Source organism: Podarcis filfolensis (genome assembly GCF_964270895.1).
Source record: "Podarcis filfolensis genome assembly, chromosome: 12".
Taxonomy (NCBI): Eukaryota; Metazoa; Chordata; class Lepidosauria; order Squamata; family Lacertidae; genus Podarcis; species Podarcis filfolensis.
In genome coordinates this window covers 36,966,076-36,989,326 of record NC_139614.1, presented here as the reverse complement: position 1 = coordinate 36,989,326, position 23,251 = coordinate 36,966,076, and the positions used below count along the sequence as shown (strand labels likewise).

Sequence of the window (23,251 nt, the reverse complement as noted above, 5' to 3'; positions counted from 1 at the left end):
CATTAATTCCTATCAATCAGACTCCTCCTGCTGCTAACAGCGGGTACTAAGTGCAAACTTCCTTTGGGCTCTCTGTTCAGTGATTCACACAGAACAAGGGTCAGCAAACTTTTTCAGCAGGGGGCCAGTCCACTGTCCCTCAGACCTTGTGGGGGGCCAGACTATATTGGGGGGGCATGAATGAATTTCTATGCCCCACAAGTAACCTAGAGATGCATTTTAAATAAAAGGACACATTCTACTCATGTAAAAACACGCTGATTCCCGGACCGTCCGCGGGCTGGATTTAGAAGACGATTGGGCTGGATCCGGCCCCTGGGCCTTAGTTTGCCTACCTATGGCATAGAACATCTGCTTCTCAGAGAGGGAGAGGGCTCTGGTAAACTGTTCAAAGACAGTGTGTCACTTGGCTGCTGCACAGATTCTAACACGGCTGACTCCTGCCTCTGTTCAATGCCACCTTGCTCCTGTTTTTCATCACTCATTATTTCCCAACTTCTTTCTTCTTCTTCTTCTGGGGTGTGACCTGTCTCAAACCACAAGTCTAGGTCTATACTCTCTGCCCCTTCCTCCTCTCTGGAAGGTTCCGGGGTTCCTCCACCAGTCCTCCTTACCTGCCCAGTCCCTGGCAGATGGAGCCATTTCATGCAATACACACATGGAAGGGGCGGGCAGGAGGGAGGGAGACAGGCCAAAATCTGTGACTTGAGCACAGCCAGGCCTTTCCCTTCATGGCCCTTCAAAGATGCCTGTTGAATGCATCTTTTACCTGATCCAGCACAACAAGCAAACAGGGAAGTGGTTCTGCTCCACCAACTTAGGGCATCTGCAGCCAACCAACTGAAGCTTCCCCCCTCCCCCCCCAAGAGATCAAGCTGCTAGAATTTTATCTAGTGGAGAGAGGGTGGACAGTAGCAGTTTTAATGAAAAAGAGAGTCCTCCCTCCCCAAATCCTCAAGGGCTCGCAATCTAGCTGGCTAACATGAACACCAACCAGGCACAAAGGAGGACAAAGAAACAAAGGAATTGGGACTTGTTAGTAGTGAAGAGTAAGTGAAGGGCCTCTGTGGATGCTCTGTGTATAACAGTGCAACAAACACACAGCTGTTGTACATCGTTACTTCTTTTTTTTTAATGTCCTGAGATGGCAGAAGAAACCGAGAGCAGGGGGCCAAGAAAATGTGCAGAAGGAATATCTTTCCCGGGTACAGAGTTGCTGTTGCATGTTGATCATGTTTTCCTAGCGTTCAAATGCCAATCCTTTGTTGCTGAAAAACACAGCTCTCCCACTGATCACCATTTAGTGCACCTCTTGCTATAATTTGCAAAGTTTGGTTCAGAGAATTTGCCACAGATACTTGTCCTGTGACTGGAATATTCATTCCCCCTCTTCAGTTCTGAAGTAAACCTCTTCTGTTGATGGCGGAGGATGTTGTTGTTGTTGCTGCTGGGAAATTCCCTGGGAAAAGATGAAAGTCCTGGCGCTAAAGTAATATTAATGTCAGCATCTGGCAGGCCTTGCATGGGAGAGCATTCCCTACATGAGGGACAACTGAAATGGCCTTCTCCATTGTTGCCACCTTCCAAAATTCCCATGTAAGAGGCCACCTGAAGAACATAGGTGCCAATCTTAAGGTCGAGGAATATCCATGTCAAAAGATGCATTTCATCGAGTATTTGCCCAAGTTTGAATATTGTTTAATAATATTTTAGCCTTATTTGAAGGATGGGATTGGCTTAGGCCCTCCTCTTTCTAACTTTCCCTCTCTCTTAGCTCACTGTTTTCTTCATGTACCGATGCCAACTCGGTTTAATTCAACATGAAGTGAGGCAAGACATTTCAGAATATAATTATCTGAGAAAAAAATTGGGGAAAATTCACCTCTCCCTTCAGAAATATTCAGCAACATTTCTTCCCACCCACACCACAGTTTTTCTGCCCTAAATAGAACAGATGGGGGGCATTTTCCCTTAGCTCTGAATTGGGCTATGAATTGTACTTATAGCAAGCACAAAGGTTGGAAAACGATAGAAATTATTACATTTTAAAAATGGCACCCTTCTGTAAAGAAGCATCTCCTGTTTTATCTCACAACAACCCTGTGGGGTAGATTTGGCTGAGAGAGGGTGACTAAGTCTAAAGTCACCCAGTGGGGTTCATGACAGAGTAGATATTTGAACCCAGATCTCTCTGGTCCCAGCCCAGCACTCAAGGGACTTAGAATGGAGGGGGGCAGGCTTGGAAACCATCAAGATAAATCACATTTCGGTATAAATATGTTCCAGGCATTGTCTGCTAGTTTTCTTTCTTCTATATCTTCAGATGATCTTAAAAGGGGAAACCTGCTTTCGAAACTAATCAAAAAGACATGTTTCCTTTAAATAATTACTAGCCATCGTGTTAACTAGCTTTGGGACTTTTTTCCCATAAGGATATCAGAAATCCACATGATGTTCTAGTGGCCATTGCAAAGTCGCGTTTCAACTTTCTTCTGAGAGCTTTTTTCCATCTTGTTGAAAAGAAATATGCGGCAGTAAAAATCTCGACAGCCATTTGACAATCTATGCAAATGTGTTAAATAGCTTTGAAGCAGACAAGAAGAAAGGGTGGCTCTCCCAATAAGCTTGGATGCATACGAAGTCCTTTCCATAATGAACGTGGCAAGATTTTAACAAAGGGCATGCATAATAAAAATGTAAATGAGTTTGCTTTACCAAAAGTATAACTTTAAAGTCTTTTGTTGCGTGCTGTCCTGGAACTTTCCTACAAGGTTATCACTGTTCGCATGGAGATTTAAACCAGAGTCTTCAATGGCATTAAAAAAAAAAAAAGGAAACCCTTGGACGGCCTATGTGTGACGTGCATGCAAAGTTATCTTAATGTTCAGAATATGAATTGCCTCTGGGTGGCTCCGGCATGAAGCAGAAAAACCAACTGTGTTGGTATCAGGCTGCCTGATGGACTCCATGTGGCTCCCAGCCTGGAAATTTCACCGATTTGACGTCTGATGTGCTCCTCATGGCAATGGCAGTGCTGTCACTGAGAAACGGCACAAAAGCGACAAGCCCCCCCCCCCCTTTCTCCTTAGCCGCGCACTTTGCAACCCCCTGGAGTTGCCTGCCCATGGCTTCTCTTGCCTGCCTAGTTACGGACAGCACTTCATAAGCACAGAGAGAAGTGTGGGTGGATAGGCCCCAGCTGCCTTCCTGGATGCAGGCTCCACAATAAATTGGCCTGAATGATGAGGGCAAACAAACAGTATGATATGCATTATTCCTGTCAATAACGTGTCCCCATGTGTTACAGTCTTTGTATGTAGGGTTCCGCAGCCTTTCTTCCGGAAAGTTCTATTTAGTCCCCTTAGTTTCCCCTCCCATTCATATTATAACTAATATGACAGGATTCAGAAAAACGATATGATAGCTTGCATTGTATAATTACTGTGTGCGTACCCCCCACACCCCAGCGGCATATTTACATTGTGTGTTTGTGGTGGTGTTTTTCCTTTTACGCCTCACGGTTTTGAAAACAGGCGGCTTCTTAATCTTTCAGGTCGTACATGATTTAATGATTGAAAAAGAGTTGCTTCAGCAAGCAAACTCGGAGTTGAAAGGAGAAAACGCTACCCTGCTTGACAAGCTTAAACGCCTTCAAGAAGTTATAAAACTCAAAGTGAAAGAAATGACTAATTTAGGTAAACTTTCCTTATAGAACAAGAAACTGATTTTATTTTATTTTATTGAAATTTTGTGGAAATTATTCAGAGCCTAAATTGAGCCAATAAGCATAGCGTGGTAATTATTGTTTTCCCCCCATTTTCTCTGTAATTTGAGGTGGTCTTGAACACTTTCAGAAGTAGTAGAAAGTAACCTTGTTTCAGTGTATGTTTTCCTTGTATTTACCAATGGGGGGGGAGGGAGAGAAAGGTTTGTTATTTACACAAATGTTGAGACTTCTTATATTTACAGTTCCAAATGATTATGTTGTACAATACTGTGAAAGAATTTTCTCCAAAGTCTTCATTTTAACAAATACCTATTCTTCTAATAAACCAATAGCTCATACCTGCTCCTACGTAGTACCCATCTGACGATGAAGTATAATAAGAAATCCATTTTAGTGAGGTGTATAATAGACATTACAATACGTCTGCTGCGGGGTGATATGCTATGTTTTGCTAGTTATTTCAAGGCAGAGCTGATGTCCCAGAGCCTTAATTAGTTATATATTTTACCAATTCCTCTTTTAGAAAAGGCTTGAATTTATGACATCTTAAAATGTGTGCATATTTCTTTTTTATTTCATAAAATTTATATTCCGCTTGAGTATTTTAAAAACCCATCAGAATATAAATACGCAAGTGCTAACATGCTTTTTATTGTTGCATGCTGGAAATTCAGAAATGTCTGGGTATAGAAGGTGTTTTTTTTAACCTTTTCTATAAAAAATAAAATAAAATATATTGCATTCTGGTCTTCTAGGGCAGGGGTCAACAACTTTTTCCAGCTGTGGGCCGGTCCACCGTCCCTCAGACCATGTGGTGGGCCAGACTATATTTTGAAAGGGAAAAAATGAACAAATTCCTACGCCCCACAAATAACCCAGAGATGCATTTTAAATAAAAGCACACATTCTACTCATGTAAAAACATGCTGATTCCTGGACCATCCGCGGGCCAGATTGAGAAGGTGACTGGGCCGCATCTAGCTCCCGGGCCTTAGGTTGCCTACCCCTGTTCTAGGGGCTCCCAATGCAGCTAGCATGCTTTACGGTGGTAAAGTGCTTATATATATATATATATATATATATATATATATATATATAAAAAAGTAAGAACATCCATCCTAACAATACAAATGAAGTCATTACAACAGCGTTAATGGAATTAAGGGGGATAAAAGCATCAGTGCTGTTGGACAAGAATAAAGCATGAAGCCAGAATTATACTTGGTGCTTTTTTTTTCCCTTAAAAAATGTTTAGGGGTACTTTCATTTTGACTCAAGAAAATCACCATTTTATAGATCAAACTGAGACAGTAAATGGACAAAAGTACAAAGATTCACAAAATATTTAGGGATATGCGTACCCCTGCATCTCCCCAGAAAAAAGCACTGATTATACTGATGTAATTTCATCACCTCACATTATGGTGTCTTCTCCCCACCCCACCCCCAACGCTGCCCAATGCTCAGAACCTTGGTCTGAGCAATAAAGAACCACCTGCTAAAGCACTTTGTATTAGCTGTGACTAACAGCAAGGATGGGCAAGGCTAGTATTAATGAAAAGCAATGGGCGTTCAGACACACTTGGCTCTTGAACTTATTTCTCCCTCTCGCTTCTCTGGCCAGCCAGCTGAACAGCGGGGAGAAGGGCTGCGAATGTCAAGGGCAGTTGTGAAGGTCACCGGTCTGCCACTGCCTCCATCCACCCTGCATTCCAGTGGGCTCACAGACTGACCTGTAGTGCACAATATGAATCTCTTTAAATAGCCATGTAATTTCATGGTCTGCTTTATCCCACCACCCCTTTTTTTCCTGCTTCTTTCAGAGTCTGAAATAAAACATATGCAGGACAAAAGGCAAAACGATATCAAGACAATCGAGAAGGTACTGTATTCCTTTATTTATTTATTTTGTTGACAGTGATGGATTAACTCATAGAAAGATGCAAGAGCCTGGGAGTCATTCGCCCCCATATAGCCGAAAGGCTGTTCAAAGGCTGGCCATCCTCCTGCCCCAGCTTTTGAGCTATGTTTTATATTAGCCCCCTTATTGTTCGGAGATCAAACAAGCTGGTGTTCTTCCTTTTAAAAGATGCAGCTATTGAGGGGCTTGAACTGGGAAATCTCAGAGTCCCAAAGCTGGAAGTTACCTGGGTCAGGTGTGCAAGGGAACAAGCTCGTGAAATTTCAGTGCAGTACCTGCAGTTAGCAGAGACAGTGTGAAAAATGTGGATTTGACATGTCTAATATTCTGTCCAACAGCAAATTCAGGCTGCTGAGTGTCTGTTGTGAAAGTGAAATGGCTCCACCACAAAATAACAGGGTGGTTTTAAAAAACTTCATAGGAATGCAGTTTGTAAATCAAATGAAAAATAATGTTTTAAAGTCCCTCAAAAGGCCTGACAAGCACCTGTGTAGTCTCAGAACTTACAAAATGTTGATACTAGCTGGGCCTATAGAGTGGGGAGAATGCAGAGGCTGGGGAACCTTTTTAAGCCATAGGGCTGCATTCGCTTGTAGGGAACTTTGCGGAAGACAGAGATTTCCCCTTTCCCATGGGCTTCCTTTCGCTGCTGTACCAGTTACACTGGCTGCCTGACTATTTCCAACATGAAGGTTTACTAATCTTAGACAACACTTTGATTTTGGTGGGTCTGCAAAAGCATGCTGAGTTATAAAGCCTTATGCAGCTCAGGAACTCAGTACCTTAAGGACTGCCTCTACCCATATTAACCAACCTGGACCCTGCTCTTGTCATCCAAGGCTCTCCTTGAGAGGTTCAGAGGGTGGCAACACGAGATCGGGCCTGTTTTGTGATGGCCCTTGCATCTGTGGAATGGTCTCCCCAGAGAGGCCATCATTACATATCTTTAGGCACCAGGCGAAAACATTCCTGTTACCCAGGCCTTTGGCCATCAAATAATCTATGGTCTGTTAACACTGTGTGGCTGGGGGACTGTTAGTATGACTATTTTATTATTATGCTGTCTATTATTATGCTTCGTTTTATGTTTTCATTATTATTCTCCATAAAATATCTTTTTAATGTTGTACACTGCCATGAGTTCTTTTGATAAACGACAGTATATAAAGCAAATATAAAATAAAATAAGCTCCACCCCCACCCCATGTCCTTCATTATTATTTGTGCTCATGATGGTATATGTGATCCCACTTTCAATATTGTCTGCTCCTGCAAAAGTTTTGGGGATGGACATGCTGCTTAGTTTCCTATCAGTGCATGTCCCATAGATTCCTGCTGAAATCCTGTAACTTTTAAACCACAAATGTTACAAGGTGTTTTGTTTTGTCCTCATTTTCTTGTGCTCCTCCAGATGGCTATAATGTGGTAACATTGGGGAAGCATCACAAAAATAATAAAGCAGAATGATGATATGTGGATGGTACAGTATGAATCCATCTTTAATGCGCTATTATTGAATACACCTGTGGCGGGGGATGGGACGGGACACCAGTCTAGAGGAGCTCTTTGGATGCAGTTCACAGTGGTACCCTCTTATAATCTGAAACCTCACAGTCATGTTTTACATTTTAGCTTCAGAACGCTCAAGAAATCATAAAACTGGAACTTGACAGGGAGAAGCAGAGAGTTCTAGCTAAAGCTCTGGTAAGTTCCTAGAGAAAAATATTAAGCTACTAAACATCATGTTTGCTGGGTCTTGTTCAGATATTGCATTATCGCACCTTGTGCATTTTTCCTCATCTTTCCCTTCCCAGTAAAATGGCTGGAAGGATTGAGCTGGTGTCCCAACATGAAATGGAGAATTCATTCATAAATTTAGGTCAAGCTCCATTGTGACCTCTCAAGCTTCTTGGCATTATTATATAACAAAATGTGCTTCCCAGCTTTCTCAGCCACCTTGAAAATGGGAGCAGAGGTGGTGTGTGATCCTGACGTTTAAAATTCCATTCTGAATATGTACATGAGTATCAGATTACAATCCCTTAACTGTTTATTTTGCGTCTTTCTTCAGCTCTTGAAGACAAGTCCAGGTGGCACTAGAGTTTGAACTTGGAAATTAGAATTCTACTCTTGAGTGTGCATGCCAGATTTAATTACAGTATCCTAATATTCACTTCAGAAAATCACATTATGACATATTCTGCATTTTTTACCTTCTCCTTTAAAATATGAGTGAGGGGTTCAAGTTGGTATTTAAATGTGAAATACATAATTACATTCACCATTAATGTACATACGGAGTCTCATTGTGATATCTGAGCGTCCAAGGGTATTTTATCCCAGTGGTCCCAGCCAGGGAACAAAGTTCTAGCCCAAATGGGGCTATGTAGTAGGCACAGAGTCCAGAGGCACCACATCACGTGTCAGTAGTACCAGTTCAGGATCCATGATCAAAGTCTGGACAAGCTAAGGCCAGGTTCCAGCAAAGCAAGGTCAGACAAAGTAGAGAAGAGATGCAGACAAGCAAAGTCAAGCAACTGAGATGACAAGGTCCAAAAGTCAAATAAGCAAGGTAGGCAGCACCATGGATAGCTCCAAGTGGCTCCTAGGCTTAGGCAAGGCATGCTTGAGCGTCGCTCCAGACACCAGTGAACCTAGACTGAGTATTAAACAGGACTGCAGCTTCCTCTCAGCACCCAACTCTTTTAGAAGCCATTGACACCTGTGGCATGGAGGGGAGGCCAGGGTTCTACTATGGCCTCTGGGGAGGGCTATGAAATCTCTTTTGGCCAAAGAGACAGTGTCATTGTGGACACCTCCAATGCTGAGTAGGCAAGACAATCAAAGGTTGGTTCAGAGGGCAAATCCTTTTCCTCATCTAAGATGAGGCCTCTGAATCCATGTCCTCTTCCCTCAAGGATGGGGAGTCATTGCCTCTGGGCATAGCAAAGGGAGACATTGTGTTCCAATCTGTTTTATATCTAACCTGGTCCTCTGGAGAGTTTGAGACCCCACTCAGCAGAATGCGCAGGAGGACCTCCACGCCGAAAACTGGCTTACTGCATTACCACATTTGGATGTGAGCGATGTAATGCACGGTGCCATCTAAAGAGCCTAGAATTACCTAAATGAACTGCTGCTTGTAAATAGTTTGCACATAACACTTGGCCAAACCAGGGCTTAGCATGAATCAGCAATGTGCAGGTTGATCCAATGGAGCTGAATGCTGGAACAGTCAGGACAAACAAAAGAAATAACTTAGTTACATATTGCCTAGTTACACCATGGATTGTGCTCCCGTAAGAGGCAGTGACGGCCACCATCTTGGATGGCTTTATATGAAGTTTGTTTGTTTGTTTGTTAGTTATACCACCCTTCATCCAAAGATCTCTGAAATTATACGAACTGATAGGGTATATGGCTATGAATGGTTACTATCCCTGACAAATGTGTTCTTCCTCCAGTGTCAAAGGCAGTGTGCTTCTGAATGCCGGTTGCTGGAGGGAAGAATTCTGTTGTGCTCAGCTCTCGCTTCCCATAGTTCTCTGTTTGGCTGCTATGAGAAAAGGGTGCTGGACTAGATGGGTCACCGATCTGATTCAGCAGGCTCTTCTTATGTTCTTAGCCAGGTTCCCAGATCAAAGGTGGCATCCAATGTGCTCCTCCCCCAGTCCTGCTGCTGTGGTTTGGCTTAGCGTTATAGCTGAACCTCGACTGTTGACTGGACTCTGTTATTCACAAATCACCCCATGCATGAGATAAGCCAACAGGTGCAAGGTCAGCCAAGCCAGTTGCTATGGCAATGGCCCAGTGTTAACTATATAAATGATTAAGGCATGTCACTCAGTGGGTCGAAGTCTGCATTACATCTTGAATTGCTGAAGCAACAGAATTTGTATTGGTATGTGTGTATCTGCATAGCCTACAAGCTGAATGTATATATCAACATCTGGAACTGTATTACTGAAGCCTTTTCTTCGGTAGCAGCAAACTATTTGGGACCTTAAGTTGCCTCTGTGTGGTGAGTGGAACTGGGTGACAACTTGTGGGTGTCTCACTCCAGCACAGTAGCAGCAGAACCTGGGGTGGAGTGCAGCAGCCACAATTTTCACTCCACAAACCTGCCTGCAGAGAATGGGAACACATTCAATGTGGTTCTCATTTAAAGGCTAACTTACCAAATTTTCACTTTTTAAAAACAGTATGTGAATTGAAAAAGAGCTATCCTTCAAAATTCACACGTCTGAATATTGCAATCCAGTTCTCTGGCCAAGTAATGTGTGCAAAAATGCCTATACTAGGGTAAACTGCATGCAAATGCATATATCAGTGAAAATAACATACACAAATGTATTGTAATAGAGGAGATTTTTTTGCAAAATGTGTAAATTAGGAGAAATTGGACACAAGAATATGTATAGTAGGAGAAATTCACACAAAAATGTGGACTACATATCAGGCAGGATCTTTTTAAAAATTTGCAAACTGATGTAGAAATGTGGAGAAATGAACTTTTGATTGGACGAATGAGAACCTGAAAGAAACCAAATTGGACATATTCGTCCATCGCCAAGCTTTCCTTTCTAGTTCTTGAACTTTTATAAACAATTTATTCCTGCAACCATGTTGAATTTTCTTTTGTCTTTGTATTTTTAAGGAAGTGAAAGAAGCACAAGAAGCTGTAAAAATGGCAGAGGCCGCTGCTGCCGCCGCTGCTGCTGTACCAAAGGTGATTTTTACTTTATTTGTTGTTTATATTCTTATTACCTAATGATATGGGGTGTACCTGATATACATTGTATGGTATGCTTGACTTTTGGGCTGGGAGATGGAGGTGGAGAGAGGATTGGAATGGATATTGCCTAAAAGCACAGCACATGCCAGTCAGGCTGGAATCTTCGCACACACAAATAGAACACCCTGCAACCAGCCATACCTTGGGGCCTCTGATCTCTCGCTGTGCCAGAAAAAATAAAACGCCTATCCACGCGACACTGATTAAAACAGCTCCACTCATATACCATGTAAAGAATGAAAGTTTAAAGTCTCCCTCACCTCCTCCGCTTTCCGCCCTCCTATTTTTCTCTTTCTCTGTTTTCTCCTCTCTTTCTCCCTCAGCCCCACATTGCCTGCAACAAAAAATGTCTCTAAATGACTGTAAATGACATGTATGAAGGATTCTGTGATTTGAAAATAGAGACACTGAATGTGCTTTTGTTACTTATGGAAAATCTTACAATAAAATGTGTGTGTGTGTGTGTTGTGATAGAAGTTGTTGGAGAAAGCCTGCTCTCTGAGGGTTGCTCTTCTCCTCAGCCGCCTCCGCTGTTGCTGCTTTGGTGCTTTGCAAATGGCACCGCCCACAGCCTGCCTTGTGGCAATCCACTCGTGGCCCATTTCAGTCAAAGTCTTGGTTGCCTGCCTCAGTGGCAGCAATTCAACCTAACATGGTGGGACGCAGAGCTGCATAAGGGGCGGCCAGGCAGCAGGGGCGCCTTCCCCGCAATGGCGGGCAAACTTGGAGAGAAGGGAAAGGAAGGGACAAAAAGGATGGAGACAGAGGGATCTTCCACACGAGGGAGGGGAAAGCGAGGCGAGTCTCCTTCTTCAGTTAATTGTTCTGCCTGGTGAATGCATTTCTCAGCAGGGATGAGGAGCCGAAGGACCCCAGTGTGCGCACTTCTTCTCTTGCCCTTGGTTCCCTCTGCAGATGAGACACGCTTGCCAGCCCAGAGCTAAAGACTTCTGAGGCACAAGACTCCCTGGAAGCCCCACCCTCTGAACTTGACAGCCTCAATCCCTCAACCTCAATGTTGTTTATTAGGGTTGTTTATTAGGTGGCAAGGGAAAGGCGCTAGCACAAGTAACATTTCAACCATGATTTTTCATGAATGGGAGGTGGCCCCGTTGTCCCTTACTGGTGTCATGCCCCCCCCGCTGTGTCGCCTCATCCTCCTTTCCTTGCAGTGAGACGCTCTGGGCAACGCCCAGTGCTTTCCCACCTTCCTCTTCCTCCCTCTTTTCTCAGTGGGCAGCTGTGGTGGCAGCGCCCTTCCTCTCCCTCCCTCACAACTGGCAGAGGGGCAGGGCATGCACAGGTGTCTCTTTGTAGCCATGAGAAGGAGGAGGAGGCACCGCCCCTGCCCCAAAGGCCCGGCCTAGGCACAGTTTGCCTCCCTGTGACTTCAGCCTTGATGAGGGAGCCTGTTGTCAGGGCGTCTGGTTGTGTCCCCTCAGAAATTTGCGAGGCCTCACCACCACTATGCCACTGCTTTTAGATTTTTAAAGTGAGAGGTTCTTGCTTAATTGTTCATCTTCTCAAACTCTAGTGAGGTTTCCAAAGATAGTTTTGTACACAAGACATGTTTCTTTCAATTGACCTAGTATAAAACAAATATCTCCATGAGATCATGTGACTCAGAGCCTTATCTGTTGAGGTCTCTGTTCCCTGGATGTTCTCAGCAGTGCTTAACTTAAAAGGTGGATGCAGTGGGTGCCTTTTAAATAACAAAATGTTACTTTTATATTCCTTCACAAAAGGCAGGGTGAATTTAGAGCTGATAAACACTGACTAAAGGTTATTGTTACCTTACATCTTCCTCAAACTTCAAATAGTGGCACTCAGCAAGCCAAGTACTCAAAAGTTAACATCTAAATTCATTTATAAATCTCCCTGGCTCTTTGAAGCTGTATTGCCCGCAAAAGGTATTTGACTTCCTTTATTAATCAAACTGATATTTGGGGAAGTGTGACATTCAGTGGGAAAGCCGCACATGCTGAGATTAGCTGATTCTAAAAACTGTTCCAGAAGAAAGGACAGAAATATGACCAGTTAATTATAATGTGCAAATAGTTTCAAAATATCTGTAGTTTGTACTGATAAATATAAAATGCAGTGTGTTATCAAGCTTTCTGTTTGCTGTGCTTTAGGAGGCAAGCTAGTAACCCCATGCATCAGTGTCATTAATCCCTTAAAAACTATTCCCCAATAAATTAACCTGCAGGATCACCAGCTGATAAAGTATAAAGCCCACTGAAAGTAATATGGCTTAGGTGAGTCTTAACTCACTCGCAGCATGGATTTCAGTAGGGCTTAAGCATCACTAACTTTCCCTGGATAGGGGCCAAAGGGTTAATTTGGGGGGGGGGATCTACGTGATTAATATTTTTAGACCAACCAACAGAGCAAAGAGATGGTAGTGACAGCTGGAAACTTGGAAGTGTGGCTCATCCGTAACTAGGGGTGTAGGAAAGCAGAAATTTCTGTTCCAATATGTATTTGCCACAATTGGCAGTTTCCATTGGGATTATGGGAATTGTAGTTCAACAACACTGAGGGGGGCACCATGTTGGCTACCCCTGCAATAAGGAGAGTTTAAAAAGCGGGACATCGTGGCCAGGATCCGAAGGTCAGTAAGCTGAAGGGTTTATATTTCTCAAACAGCTCCACCATGCCACATGGCAAAGCTCATATTGTTAAGAAATGTTGATGTATATTTTATTACCTTATTACTTATTTTATTTATATACCACCTTTATCTCCCAACCATGTCAAGGTGGTGTACATGGTTCTTCTCCTTCGCCCCATTTCATCCCCTTATAACAACCCTGTTGAGGTGGTTTAAGCTAAGAGATGGTGACTGTCCTAAGGTCACCCAGTGAGCGTCACGGCTGAGTAGGGATTCGAACTCTGGTCTCTCAGGTCATAGTCCAGCACTCTAACCATTACACCAAAACTGCTTAGAGCTTTTGATGTTTCAACGGTATATAAATCCTGGTAAATAAATCAATAAGAATAAATAGTAAACTAAAAAAAAAAAGTTTCTTATATGATATGAGAGAGGAGTTCAAGAGGGCTGCTGTTTAAAGGAATTGGGAATCAAAAAAGCCTACTGGGCATGACCAAACCATTTGGGTGCTCCTAAAGTAGCTTTTTTGGATCCTAGCCATCCTATTGGCATTTTTTTGTATTTATGCATGTATATATTATTACATATATCCCACCTTTTATATCCCCTAAGGAGCTCAAGGTGGAATACATGGTCCTCCTGCTCCTCAATTAAACGTCACTTGACCCTGGGAGGTAGATTAATCAGAGGGACAGTGACTGGCCAAGGCCACCCAGTGAGAGCTTAATGGCAGAGTGGGGATTCAAACTCTGGTCTCCCTGGTCCTAGTGAGGGCCATCCCTGTGAGGTGGCCATGGCTGCTGATCTGGTGACTGCGTCCTGAGTGGGGTTGTCTATCCAGGGCAAGAAGTGAGAGCTGCAAGGAAAACTGGAGCAGAAGGTGTGAGTGGAAGTGAAAGGAAAGTGATAGCATTGATCAGATAATGCTGAGGGCAATGCCGCCTGAACAGTTTCAAAGTAAGAAATATATTATGAGGCCATAATAAAATTATGGGGCAGAACATTCCTTTATTAGATTACACCATCCTTATAAAGAATTTAATGGTCGACTTTCAATGCTTTAAATTATCATTAATAACTTGAAAAGGAGCACTAGCTTGTATCTAACATTAATCATACTCAAGAGTCGACCCATTCAAATCAGTCACCATAACTGACTTAGGTCCATTAATTTCAATGGGTTTACTCTAAAAGTTAGCTCAATACAACGTTTCACTATTACATGAATGCCATATTCTTGAATAATATAGACGCTGCAAGGAACCATTCCTTGTTGCAAGCATCACCTAGAAATAATTGGCACTACCTGCTGTTCCTGCTGTTGCACAGCAATGGGGCTAGCAGTGATTGGCCTGGTGTAACCTGCTTGTCGATTCCTAGATCAGGGAACTGATTCTCCTCTGTCTAGAGCAGCCTTCGCCAGCCTGCTGCCCTCCAGATGTTTCAGCAGTTGGGAGCTGCAGTCCAAGACATCTGGATGTCACCATGTTGGCAAAGGCTAGTCTGGAAGCACCTGAATGACGAACAGATTAGGATCCCTGGGCTGAAGCCCACTTCATGCGCACGCGTGGCAGCATGGCAGAAACTTCCCTATGGTTTGGTCTCACAAAGCTCAGGAGTGTGAAAATATCTCAACCATGTATGCAGAACTGACTGTGTGGGTCTTTATGCACTGCTGTGTACCAATTGTGAAGAGGAGGACAATTTTTAACCACAAAGAAATAATATATTAGTAACAGGAAATAGGATAAGGTATGGATTGCACTCAACTCTTTCGCTGTTATAGCATGAAAAAAATATTGGTGCCAATCAGAACCTCAGAGTCCCCGCATCCCAGCATCCCTGCTTAATTTGCTGATTATGTCCATTGCTACTGTGGCCTTTATGTGAATAAGTCAGCAAATAGCACTATCTATCTGGGTAATTTTGGCTGGTATTCAGAGGCATACTGGAAGGCATCCAACAAGGTTCATAAAGCAGCATGAGAGAAAATAGAATACAATTACTGTTAAGCACATATGCACCTTGTTCAATATTTATCATCTAACACAGATTTGGTGAAGTCGCTTGAATTGTAGGCAGATACAGTGGAGGGCACCTGCAGCCATTTCAAAAGGTTTGCAAAGCCTTGTATTTGTATATATCTGAGTTGTGTTTGCGCAAGGAAATTTGCTCTTTTTTTTAACATGAAGATATAAAAAAAGCACAACAGGATTCCTGCGTTTCACAGAAAGTTCAGTCACCTCTAATGAAAATCTTACTTTCCGCTAACTACTGAAAACTGATTATATATTTAAGAAAAAGAAATGGGTTTGAAATATGATATAATAACCTCATTCACCTAAGGACCAGTTCTTAACCTACCTGAGAGTTTCTCACATGTTTATAATAATAAATTGTACGGTTTTGTTTAACTCTGAGCAATGCCCGCTATCCAAAAAAGGCTAGCCTAAGGATCTTGACAAATCAGAAACGAGCTGCTATGTGCAAATAAATAGCTCATATACCTCATGTAGTTAAAATCCATATTTCCTTGACAATTTCAAGTTGCGTGTTTGATGCATGTTGTTAAAACTTTAAGGCAATGTCCATATAAATGCTATTTGTTGCTTTATTGATAAATTTCTGTATTTGTCTTTGTGTGATTGCATACATTAGAATATTTTTTTATGTAAACTACTTAGAGATTCTGTATATTAAGTGGTGTAAAATATAATGCAATCCCAAAACAAAATACAAATAGATGTGTTCTGTATTCTCCAGTAGCTTTCAGCACAACCCTATACATGTCAATTCAGAGAAGGCCAGCTGGGCTTCCCTTGGGAGGGCATCCCTGATTCTGAACAACGCCATGGAAAAGGCCCTGCTGCTCATGTCTACCTGCCATACTCCCTGTTTGCAGAGCAGGAAGACAATGGATCTCAGTGGTGAGGGGGATCCCTCTGAGACAAGGTGTTCCTTGAAAATCTCAAGGTGTGATGTCCAAAGTGCGCAACAGTAACTCAGGTTTGTTTATCGCTGTTGTTATTTTTTCACAGGTGCCCTCAGAGCAAGAAGGAAAGCTAGCAAAGAAGGGAAGGAAAGGACTGAAAGGGAAAGTAGTAAAAGCTGCTGCTGTCTTCGCTGCCGTTGCCGCTGCCACTGCCACCAAAGAGGCCAGACAAGCTGCCACAAAAGAAGCAGAATTGTTGGTATGTTTTGGTGATAAGTTATTGCTTTATTACTCTGATCTAACGTAACTTAGGGGAATAGACACCAGGCCATATAAAGGTGAGAGTCGTGGTTTGTTTTTTAATGACACTTCCAGCAGAAGGACACCTGCATCCTCACCTGATATTTTTCATCCATCGTGTGTCCAAAACAGCTGGGGTAACCCACACACCTCATCTCACTACCATCCTTAAGAAGAGCACCACATCTGGGTGCTTCCTCAAGAGCACAAGCACGCCTTTGCTGAGATTTTCACTGCCCGTGCTTTCCTTCTTCGACTTTCAGGACAGATAGACCAAGGCATATTGGTTGTGCCCATTCTAGCCCTTTGCTCAGGGGTTGCAATCCTACGTCCAGTCAGTTTTTATGGAGAATCCAGATGATGATGATGATGTCAGATCTTTACAAAAAATTCCCTGCTATTTTGCTACTTGGGAAACTTTGGCTTGTGGGCCTAATTTGGTCTGGCCCAAGTCCCAATTTGACATGTGATGCCTTCCCCACAAGCCATGCCCACTGTCCCACAGGAACAACCAAGAACTTAAAGTGAGTTTCCGATTGTTCCTTTGCAAGCGGGCTCCCTGCAACCCCTGATCCTTTGCAAGTAGGGCTCTCCCAAGTTGGCCGGATAAAGCAGTATAGATTCTAAGTGCTTCCTCTAGACAGAGCATTTTTCTCCCTCTGCAGAGGAACCCTCATGCTAAGTTTGGCGATGATATCTCGAGAGGTGGCTGACCCTATAAGAGATGGACTGACAGGCAGACAAACCACTTTCCAAAATATATAGTATATTTGTCATTGCAAGATAATTTAGAATATATTGCTACAGAAAAATTGAGATTTAAGTCATGGATTGATGGATTGAAAATTAATAGCAGTGGCCAACTATTATCGTTGTGTGTGTTTAGTATACAGTGGCAATCAATGCATGGCTCTCTTTTGTAATACACTTGTACAGGGAGATGAGAAAAAAGCCTTACAAGAAGAGATAAAAAGGCTTAGAAAATCTGAACGAGATGCAAAACTGCGCGTAAAAAGGTATATGCACAAGAATTTGCTGTGTACACAAGGATTTGTCACGTATATTATAAGATTTGTTAACTTCCACACTCACAAAACATACCAATGCTATTTTTGCCTCTCTATTTAGACTTGAACAAGAGTTCAGTAAATCGAGTCGATCTTGGGAAATGAAGTTCGAAATTCTAAAGAAAAGGTATTATTACATCCAAGATGATAAAAGGTCTGGAAACCAAGCGTTATGAGGAACAGTTGAGGGAGCTGGGCACGTTAAGCCTGGAGAAGAGAAGACTGAGAGGTGATAGGACAGCCATCTTCAAAACTGAAGGGCTGCCACATGGAAGGTGGAGCAAGCTTGTTTTCTGCTGCTCCAAAGGGTAGGACCTGAACCAATGGTTTCAAATCACAAGAAAGGAGATTCCGAGTGAAGGTTAGAAAGAGCTTTCTGACACGAAGAGCTGTGTGACAGTGGAACGGATCCCCTTGGAAGGTGGTTGGCTCTCCTTCATTGGAGTTCCTTAAAGAGAGATTGGATGGCCATCTGTCAGGGATTCTTTAGCCCTCATTCCCACATTGTAGGGGCTTGGTCTAGGTGAGCCTTCAGCTCCCTTCTAACTACAATACTTTGATCCTATGCAAACAATTGTGGGCACTCTCTACCCACAGTTAAACATTTCTCAGATCCATTGATTTCAGTGGAAACATACTTTTGCATATGTCTGGGTCATACGGTTAACATAAATACCTATATATTTTGGATTGGATCCAGAACTATGTTAATTGTATCTAGTCAAAATTAGTTATGATTTAATCTAAATCCCATTGGTTTCAATAGGAAGTAGGAGTAACTCAGTCTGGATCTGAACTTCTGCTGCTAATACTTACAGGTGCGAGAGAGAAACTGTTAAGTGGATATTGGTGCAACTAGCCATATACAGTGGTGCCTCAGTTTACGAACTTAATCCGTTCCGGAAGTCTGTTATTAAACTGAGGCGCGCTTTCCCTAACGAGGCCTCCCGCTGCCGGTACCCTTCCACCGTTCGGATTCCATTCTTGGACTGAGGTAAAGGTTGCAAACTGGGACACTACTTCCGGTTTTGCAGAGTTCATAAACCAAATTGTTCATAAACAGGACGGTTCTTAAACCGAGGTACCACTGTATAACCTTAATTCATGTAAATGAAGCTTCCATAAGAAGATAACGAAAACAGCTGTTGTACATTATCTGTATAGCATAACTGGCACTAGGAAGCGTCTGCTGGTTAAAGGGAGCCAAAACTCCCATTGGGTACATAGAGGCTTCTGTAGCTCTTTGGCTTTATCCTTGTTTGAAAATAAATGTTTGGGGTTTTGTTTTTTGTTTGATTTTTTTTTGGGGGGGGGGACTGCCTTTAATTTAAGAAATACAATTTAAACATTCCCATTTATCTTCTAGCCTACATGCCATTAAGGACGAGATGTTTCTTAGACAATCATTGCGTCAATCAGCAAAATTTAGACGCCCTTCGCTGGCTGATAAGGTATGTTCAGATAAGCAGCCACTAAGGGCAGACACATTGTTAGGTACAAACTTGGGGCATGGGCAGAAAGTTTGCATAAAAATTGCATATGCTAATTCACGTGCTTAGATGCCTCTGGGAAATTAAGTTGACGGTTGGCTGAGGCCTCTCCTGCTGCCCTGTAAAGAACTTCTTTTTAAAAAACAGTTAATGGAGGGAATCCCCTCTTTCAAACCTCTGGTGTTGGCAGGGGTGAGGAATATATATTTATTTCTGTTAAGGGCTACATTTATTTGGGGGTGATCTGGGCAGGGTGGGGAATCAGATGCCAGTTGTGGGTAGGGCCAGAGCCATAAGTGCTCATGAAACCATGATTTCTGAACTGGGTTGGCAAACCATAACATTGAAAGTACTGTGATCAGCACTGATCATGGTTTATAAATAACAGAAATGTCTCCTATGCTCCTTCCAGACAGCTCCTCCTCTGCACATCCAGCACCCTACAGGCAAATTGGCTTCATTTACGAGCAGCTTGTATATGCAGTATGCTCCTCTGGTACGTAGTTTGATGTGTGTCTATAATATATATTGCTTCGCTTCAGTGTCCTTCTCCTCACACCTGCCCACACATTCCAAACAGGTAAACAGGCCCTCTCAAAGGTGATACAGCTTTGGCAGCAGCCTGTACACAACCCCCCTTTACCCACAAAGCTCCTGATCCAGGAGGGGATTCTGAACATGGGCACATAACTTGAAAGATAATTTATATTTATAATTTTATTAGTTGTGTATATATAAGATGGTGAACAAAACTGCTGATTCCTTTGGTCAGTTTGTGTGCATCATAAGCATTGATAGATGCCTGCAGGAACACAAAAATGAACACACACCGTCCTTTTTTGTGAACAAAATATGTTGTTACTGAATCACATCATTAGTCCAACTAGGGCTGCATATACACCAGGCTTCCTCAACCTCGGCCCTCCAGATGTTTTTGGCCTACAACTCCCATGATCCCTAGCTTGCAGGACCAGTGGTCAGGGTGATGGGAATTGTAGTCTCAAAACATCTGGAGGGCCAAGGTTGAGGAAGCCTGATATACACCATATATTTAAAGTGCATTTAAAGCACACACACACACACACGCACACACACACACACACACACAAGATTCCTGGAAACTAGTTTCTTAAAGGTGCTGGGAACTAAAGGGTAAATGATAGTTCCTAGGATTATCGAGGTGACAGGGTGCTTTAAATGTATGGGGTGGTGTGTTAAATATCGTTGTTTAGTTCACACTGAAATGGAGAATGCCTGTATGTATGAAAATTCCATTGAAGCTAGGGTTGCCATATTTTGAAGAGCAAAAAAGAGGACACCCAAGAGAAAAAGACTCCATGAAAATTAAAAGCGCCGGGGGGCACGGTTTGGATGCAGAGGGGAGGTATCATATTAAAAAAGAAGGGAGGGAAGAAAAGAAGGAGGGAGGGAGCAGGAAGGAGGAAATCGGGAGTGCATTCTGGAGGGAGCCGTTGCTTCAGTCCCAGGCCTTGATTCACCTTGCTTCCTTCCCCTCCCCTCCCCTCTGCCAGGTCTGTGCCCAGCCTAGCCCCAGCCACCACCGCCATCTCACCAGCAGACCCTCATTGCCCAGCAGATGCTCCAGCAAAGGAGGGGACAGGGTGGGGGAAATGCTGGGAAGGAGGAGAGACAGAGAGAGGGGCAAAGCAGGCAATCCAGGCAAAGCGAGAGCCTCCTTGCCTCACATCACTCAGCAACCAAAGCAAAAAGAAGCGGGGGGGGGGGGGAACTAAGCAAAAAACAACAACAACACACCCGCAAAATTTTGTCGACTTCTAAAAATCCACCTGGACAGAATTGTTAAGCCTGAAAAAGAGGACATCTCCGGGAAAAATCCGGACATATGGCAACCCTAATTGAAGCATACTGAAGCTCTCTGAGCTGTAACAGGTTGATAATTAACTATTGATGTTCTCTGCTAGCTTATACATGAGTGTTTAACCTTAGATCATGTGATTAAGACATTCAATTGCAAATCTCCATTTTGAAAGGGAGTTGCCTTTGCCTTTTGTTCACAGTCAGAGAAACCTTGTGATAATGAAGCCTCTCCAGGAGCTGCATAGCCTTAGGCTGGATGCAGGCTAATGCAAGCTATGGGAGAGAGAGCTTTGATTTTTGCTCCGGTCGTAATTATGTTATATACTTTAGAAGAAGAACCTATACTTAGATAAGCATATGTTTTATGGAATTATCTGGGTGTATCATTGATCGTTTTTTGTACATGTTTTGCAGAAGTTCTGATTAGTAAAGCTTTGAATCATGGGCCTTCCAAAAGGGGTCAGCTTTTATGCATCCAGTTGCTTCATGCTGCGCAATATTAATATCTGCAATAATGTACATAGCCTAGCTTAGTACCACAGCACTGTCAGGTATCGAACAGAAGCATTTTCCATTCCATCATTCAAGCACCCACTAAGCTCCTTTTAAGTAGAGATGCCCAGGTGTGAACCAGGGACCTTCCACTTGTAAAATGTGACTGCTGCTCCCCAAGCTATGTGCTTATAGGAAACTGCCTTATTCTAGGTCAGCCGAACATTGTCTACTCTGACTGGCAGCAGCTATCCAGGCTCTCAGGCAGAGAAGGTCTTTCCCATCTCCTTATTCCTGGAGATGCCAAGGACTTTACCCAGAGCCTTGTGCCTCGGAAGCATTTCCTCTACCACTGAGCCAAGTCCCTTCCCATAATCAGGTTGTGTTTATAAAATTGCTGATACCAAACTCATTATTTTAATACAAATTTCTGCAATTTAGGAGGAGTCACTGCCTTTATAGTGTAAAGGCAGGGTCTTTCTAGCGTGAGATTTCTCAGAATGTTCCTTTGTGCGGGAAAGTTATTTTTGTGTAAAGAATGGTATCACAATTCATATTATTCATAACTGCCATACTTCATGATGCTTAAGATGTCTAGATTTATGTTAGTTACCATCCTGGTCAACCAAAAGATGCAGTTTAATTAAAAGGTTCCTTTAATTTAACTGTGCAATGGCTTTTGAGTGACTTTAAAAATAAATATTCCATGTTCAGCCCAAGATAGGTTCTCAGGCAGATTCAGGTTCAAATGAAGATGAAGAAGGCATGGATATTGAGAAAATCCCAGTTCTGATTAAAATTCCCAGCGCTTTTGAAGCTGGTAAGTAATGACATAATTATATGTTGCAGAAACTGTTTGTCTTCAGTTAAACATTACATTTTTTCTGTCTTCTCTCTTGCTATTAAAACTGGATTATAGTTGGGGAGAATGTGTCCAAAATTATATTAACAATGGAACCAATAAGCTTTATTCGTTTAAAACTTTTATCCTGCCCTTTCAAAATAGTACAGAAGGCTGTGTGTGAAAGCTAGTATCATAACCATGCCAGAACATGTTAAAATATATATAACAAAGCTACCATCCACATCTATGTGGGAGTAAGTACTGCTGAGATCTGTGCAGCTTGCTTCTGAGTAGACCTGCATATGATAGACCTGCATAAGACTAAAAGAAAGCGTTGGAAAAGATATGGAAACAAAGTCAGAAGATAAGATTCAGAGACTGAGTCAGAAGAGTTCAGTTTAATTTTATTTCAGAAGTAGTTCAGCAACAAGTAGAGGACCAAAGGTTCCCAACCGCTGAGCTAACAGCTGACAGGTCACATCACACAGGTTGCGTTCCCATTGGCAGGCAACAAGCTAAAAGCCAGATTCTATAAACATAAGAAGAGCCTGTGGCCCATTTCGTCCAGCATCCTGGTCTTACAGTGGCTAACCAGATGCCTACAGGAAGTTTCAAGCCGGAACTGAGCACAATAGCACTCTTCCTCTCTTGCTGCTTCCAGCAACTGGTGTTAAGAAGCACATTTCCCTTACTGGGGTGATACCGGTGGGGTAATAGCTCCGGTGAGGGACGTTTGTGCTCCTTCTGGGTTACTTTGCCCACCTTTGGTCCCCACCCTCAACTCAGCTCTAACCTGTGGCTCCTAGAAGCTGTCAGCATCCAACAGCAGCCACACCCTGGGAATGACTTGGACTGGCCTGCTAAACCAGGTGAGGGTAGCCAGTGGGTCTCAAACCCTCAATGAGTTAGGGACTTCCCCTGCATGTAAAGACAGGCTCTGGCAGATTGAGCAGATGAGACTAATAGTGGGTCCAACCGTCCAGCAGGCGGTTTCTGCATGTGCTGTCAAGGGAAGTGAGGGACATTCGGGGCTCATCGACCTGGGAAGGTAGCGCATCTAGAAAAAGGAAACTTCCTGCCTTGCAGGATTTCTTCGGAAGAAGAAAAGGCTAAAGAGTAAACCCTATAGAAATCTAGAGTGCTTACATGGTGCCTTGAATGTCTCCTTTCAGCAGCTCCCGCAGCCAAGCAGGTGCCAAGTGTATTGCTCTGCTTTCCCTTGGACCACAT

General features: G+C 43.0%; 1 protein-coding gene across 1 annotated transcript in view; it reads left to right on the top strand.

Moving 5' to 3' along the window:
• LOC310746084 (uncharacterized protein C10orf67 homolog, mitochondrial) overlaps window positions 1-23,251 on the top strand; it is a 45,972-nt gene that overhangs the window by 13,127 nt on the left and 9,594 nt on the right. The window contains exons 6-15 of the mRNA XM_083579794.1: window positions 3,554-3,695; window positions 5,551-5,609; window positions 7,281-7,352; window positions 10,306-10,377; window positions 16,096-16,248; window positions 17,226-17,305; window positions 17,418-17,483; window positions 18,723-18,807; window positions 19,259-19,342; window positions 21,892-21,997. Of these exons, the coding sequence (XP_083435920.1) occupies window positions 3,554-3,695; window positions 5,551-5,609; window positions 7,281-7,352; window positions 10,306-10,377; window positions 16,096-16,248; window positions 17,226-17,305; window positions 17,418-17,483; window positions 18,723-18,807; window positions 19,259-19,342; window positions 21,892-21,997 (919 nt within the window). The remainder of the gene's footprint in view (window positions 1-3,553; window positions 3,696-5,550; window positions 5,610-7,280; window positions 7,353-10,305; window positions 10,378-16,095; window positions 16,249-17,225; window positions 17,306-17,417; window positions 17,484-18,722; window positions 18,808-19,258; window positions 19,343-21,891; window positions 21,998-23,251) is intronic.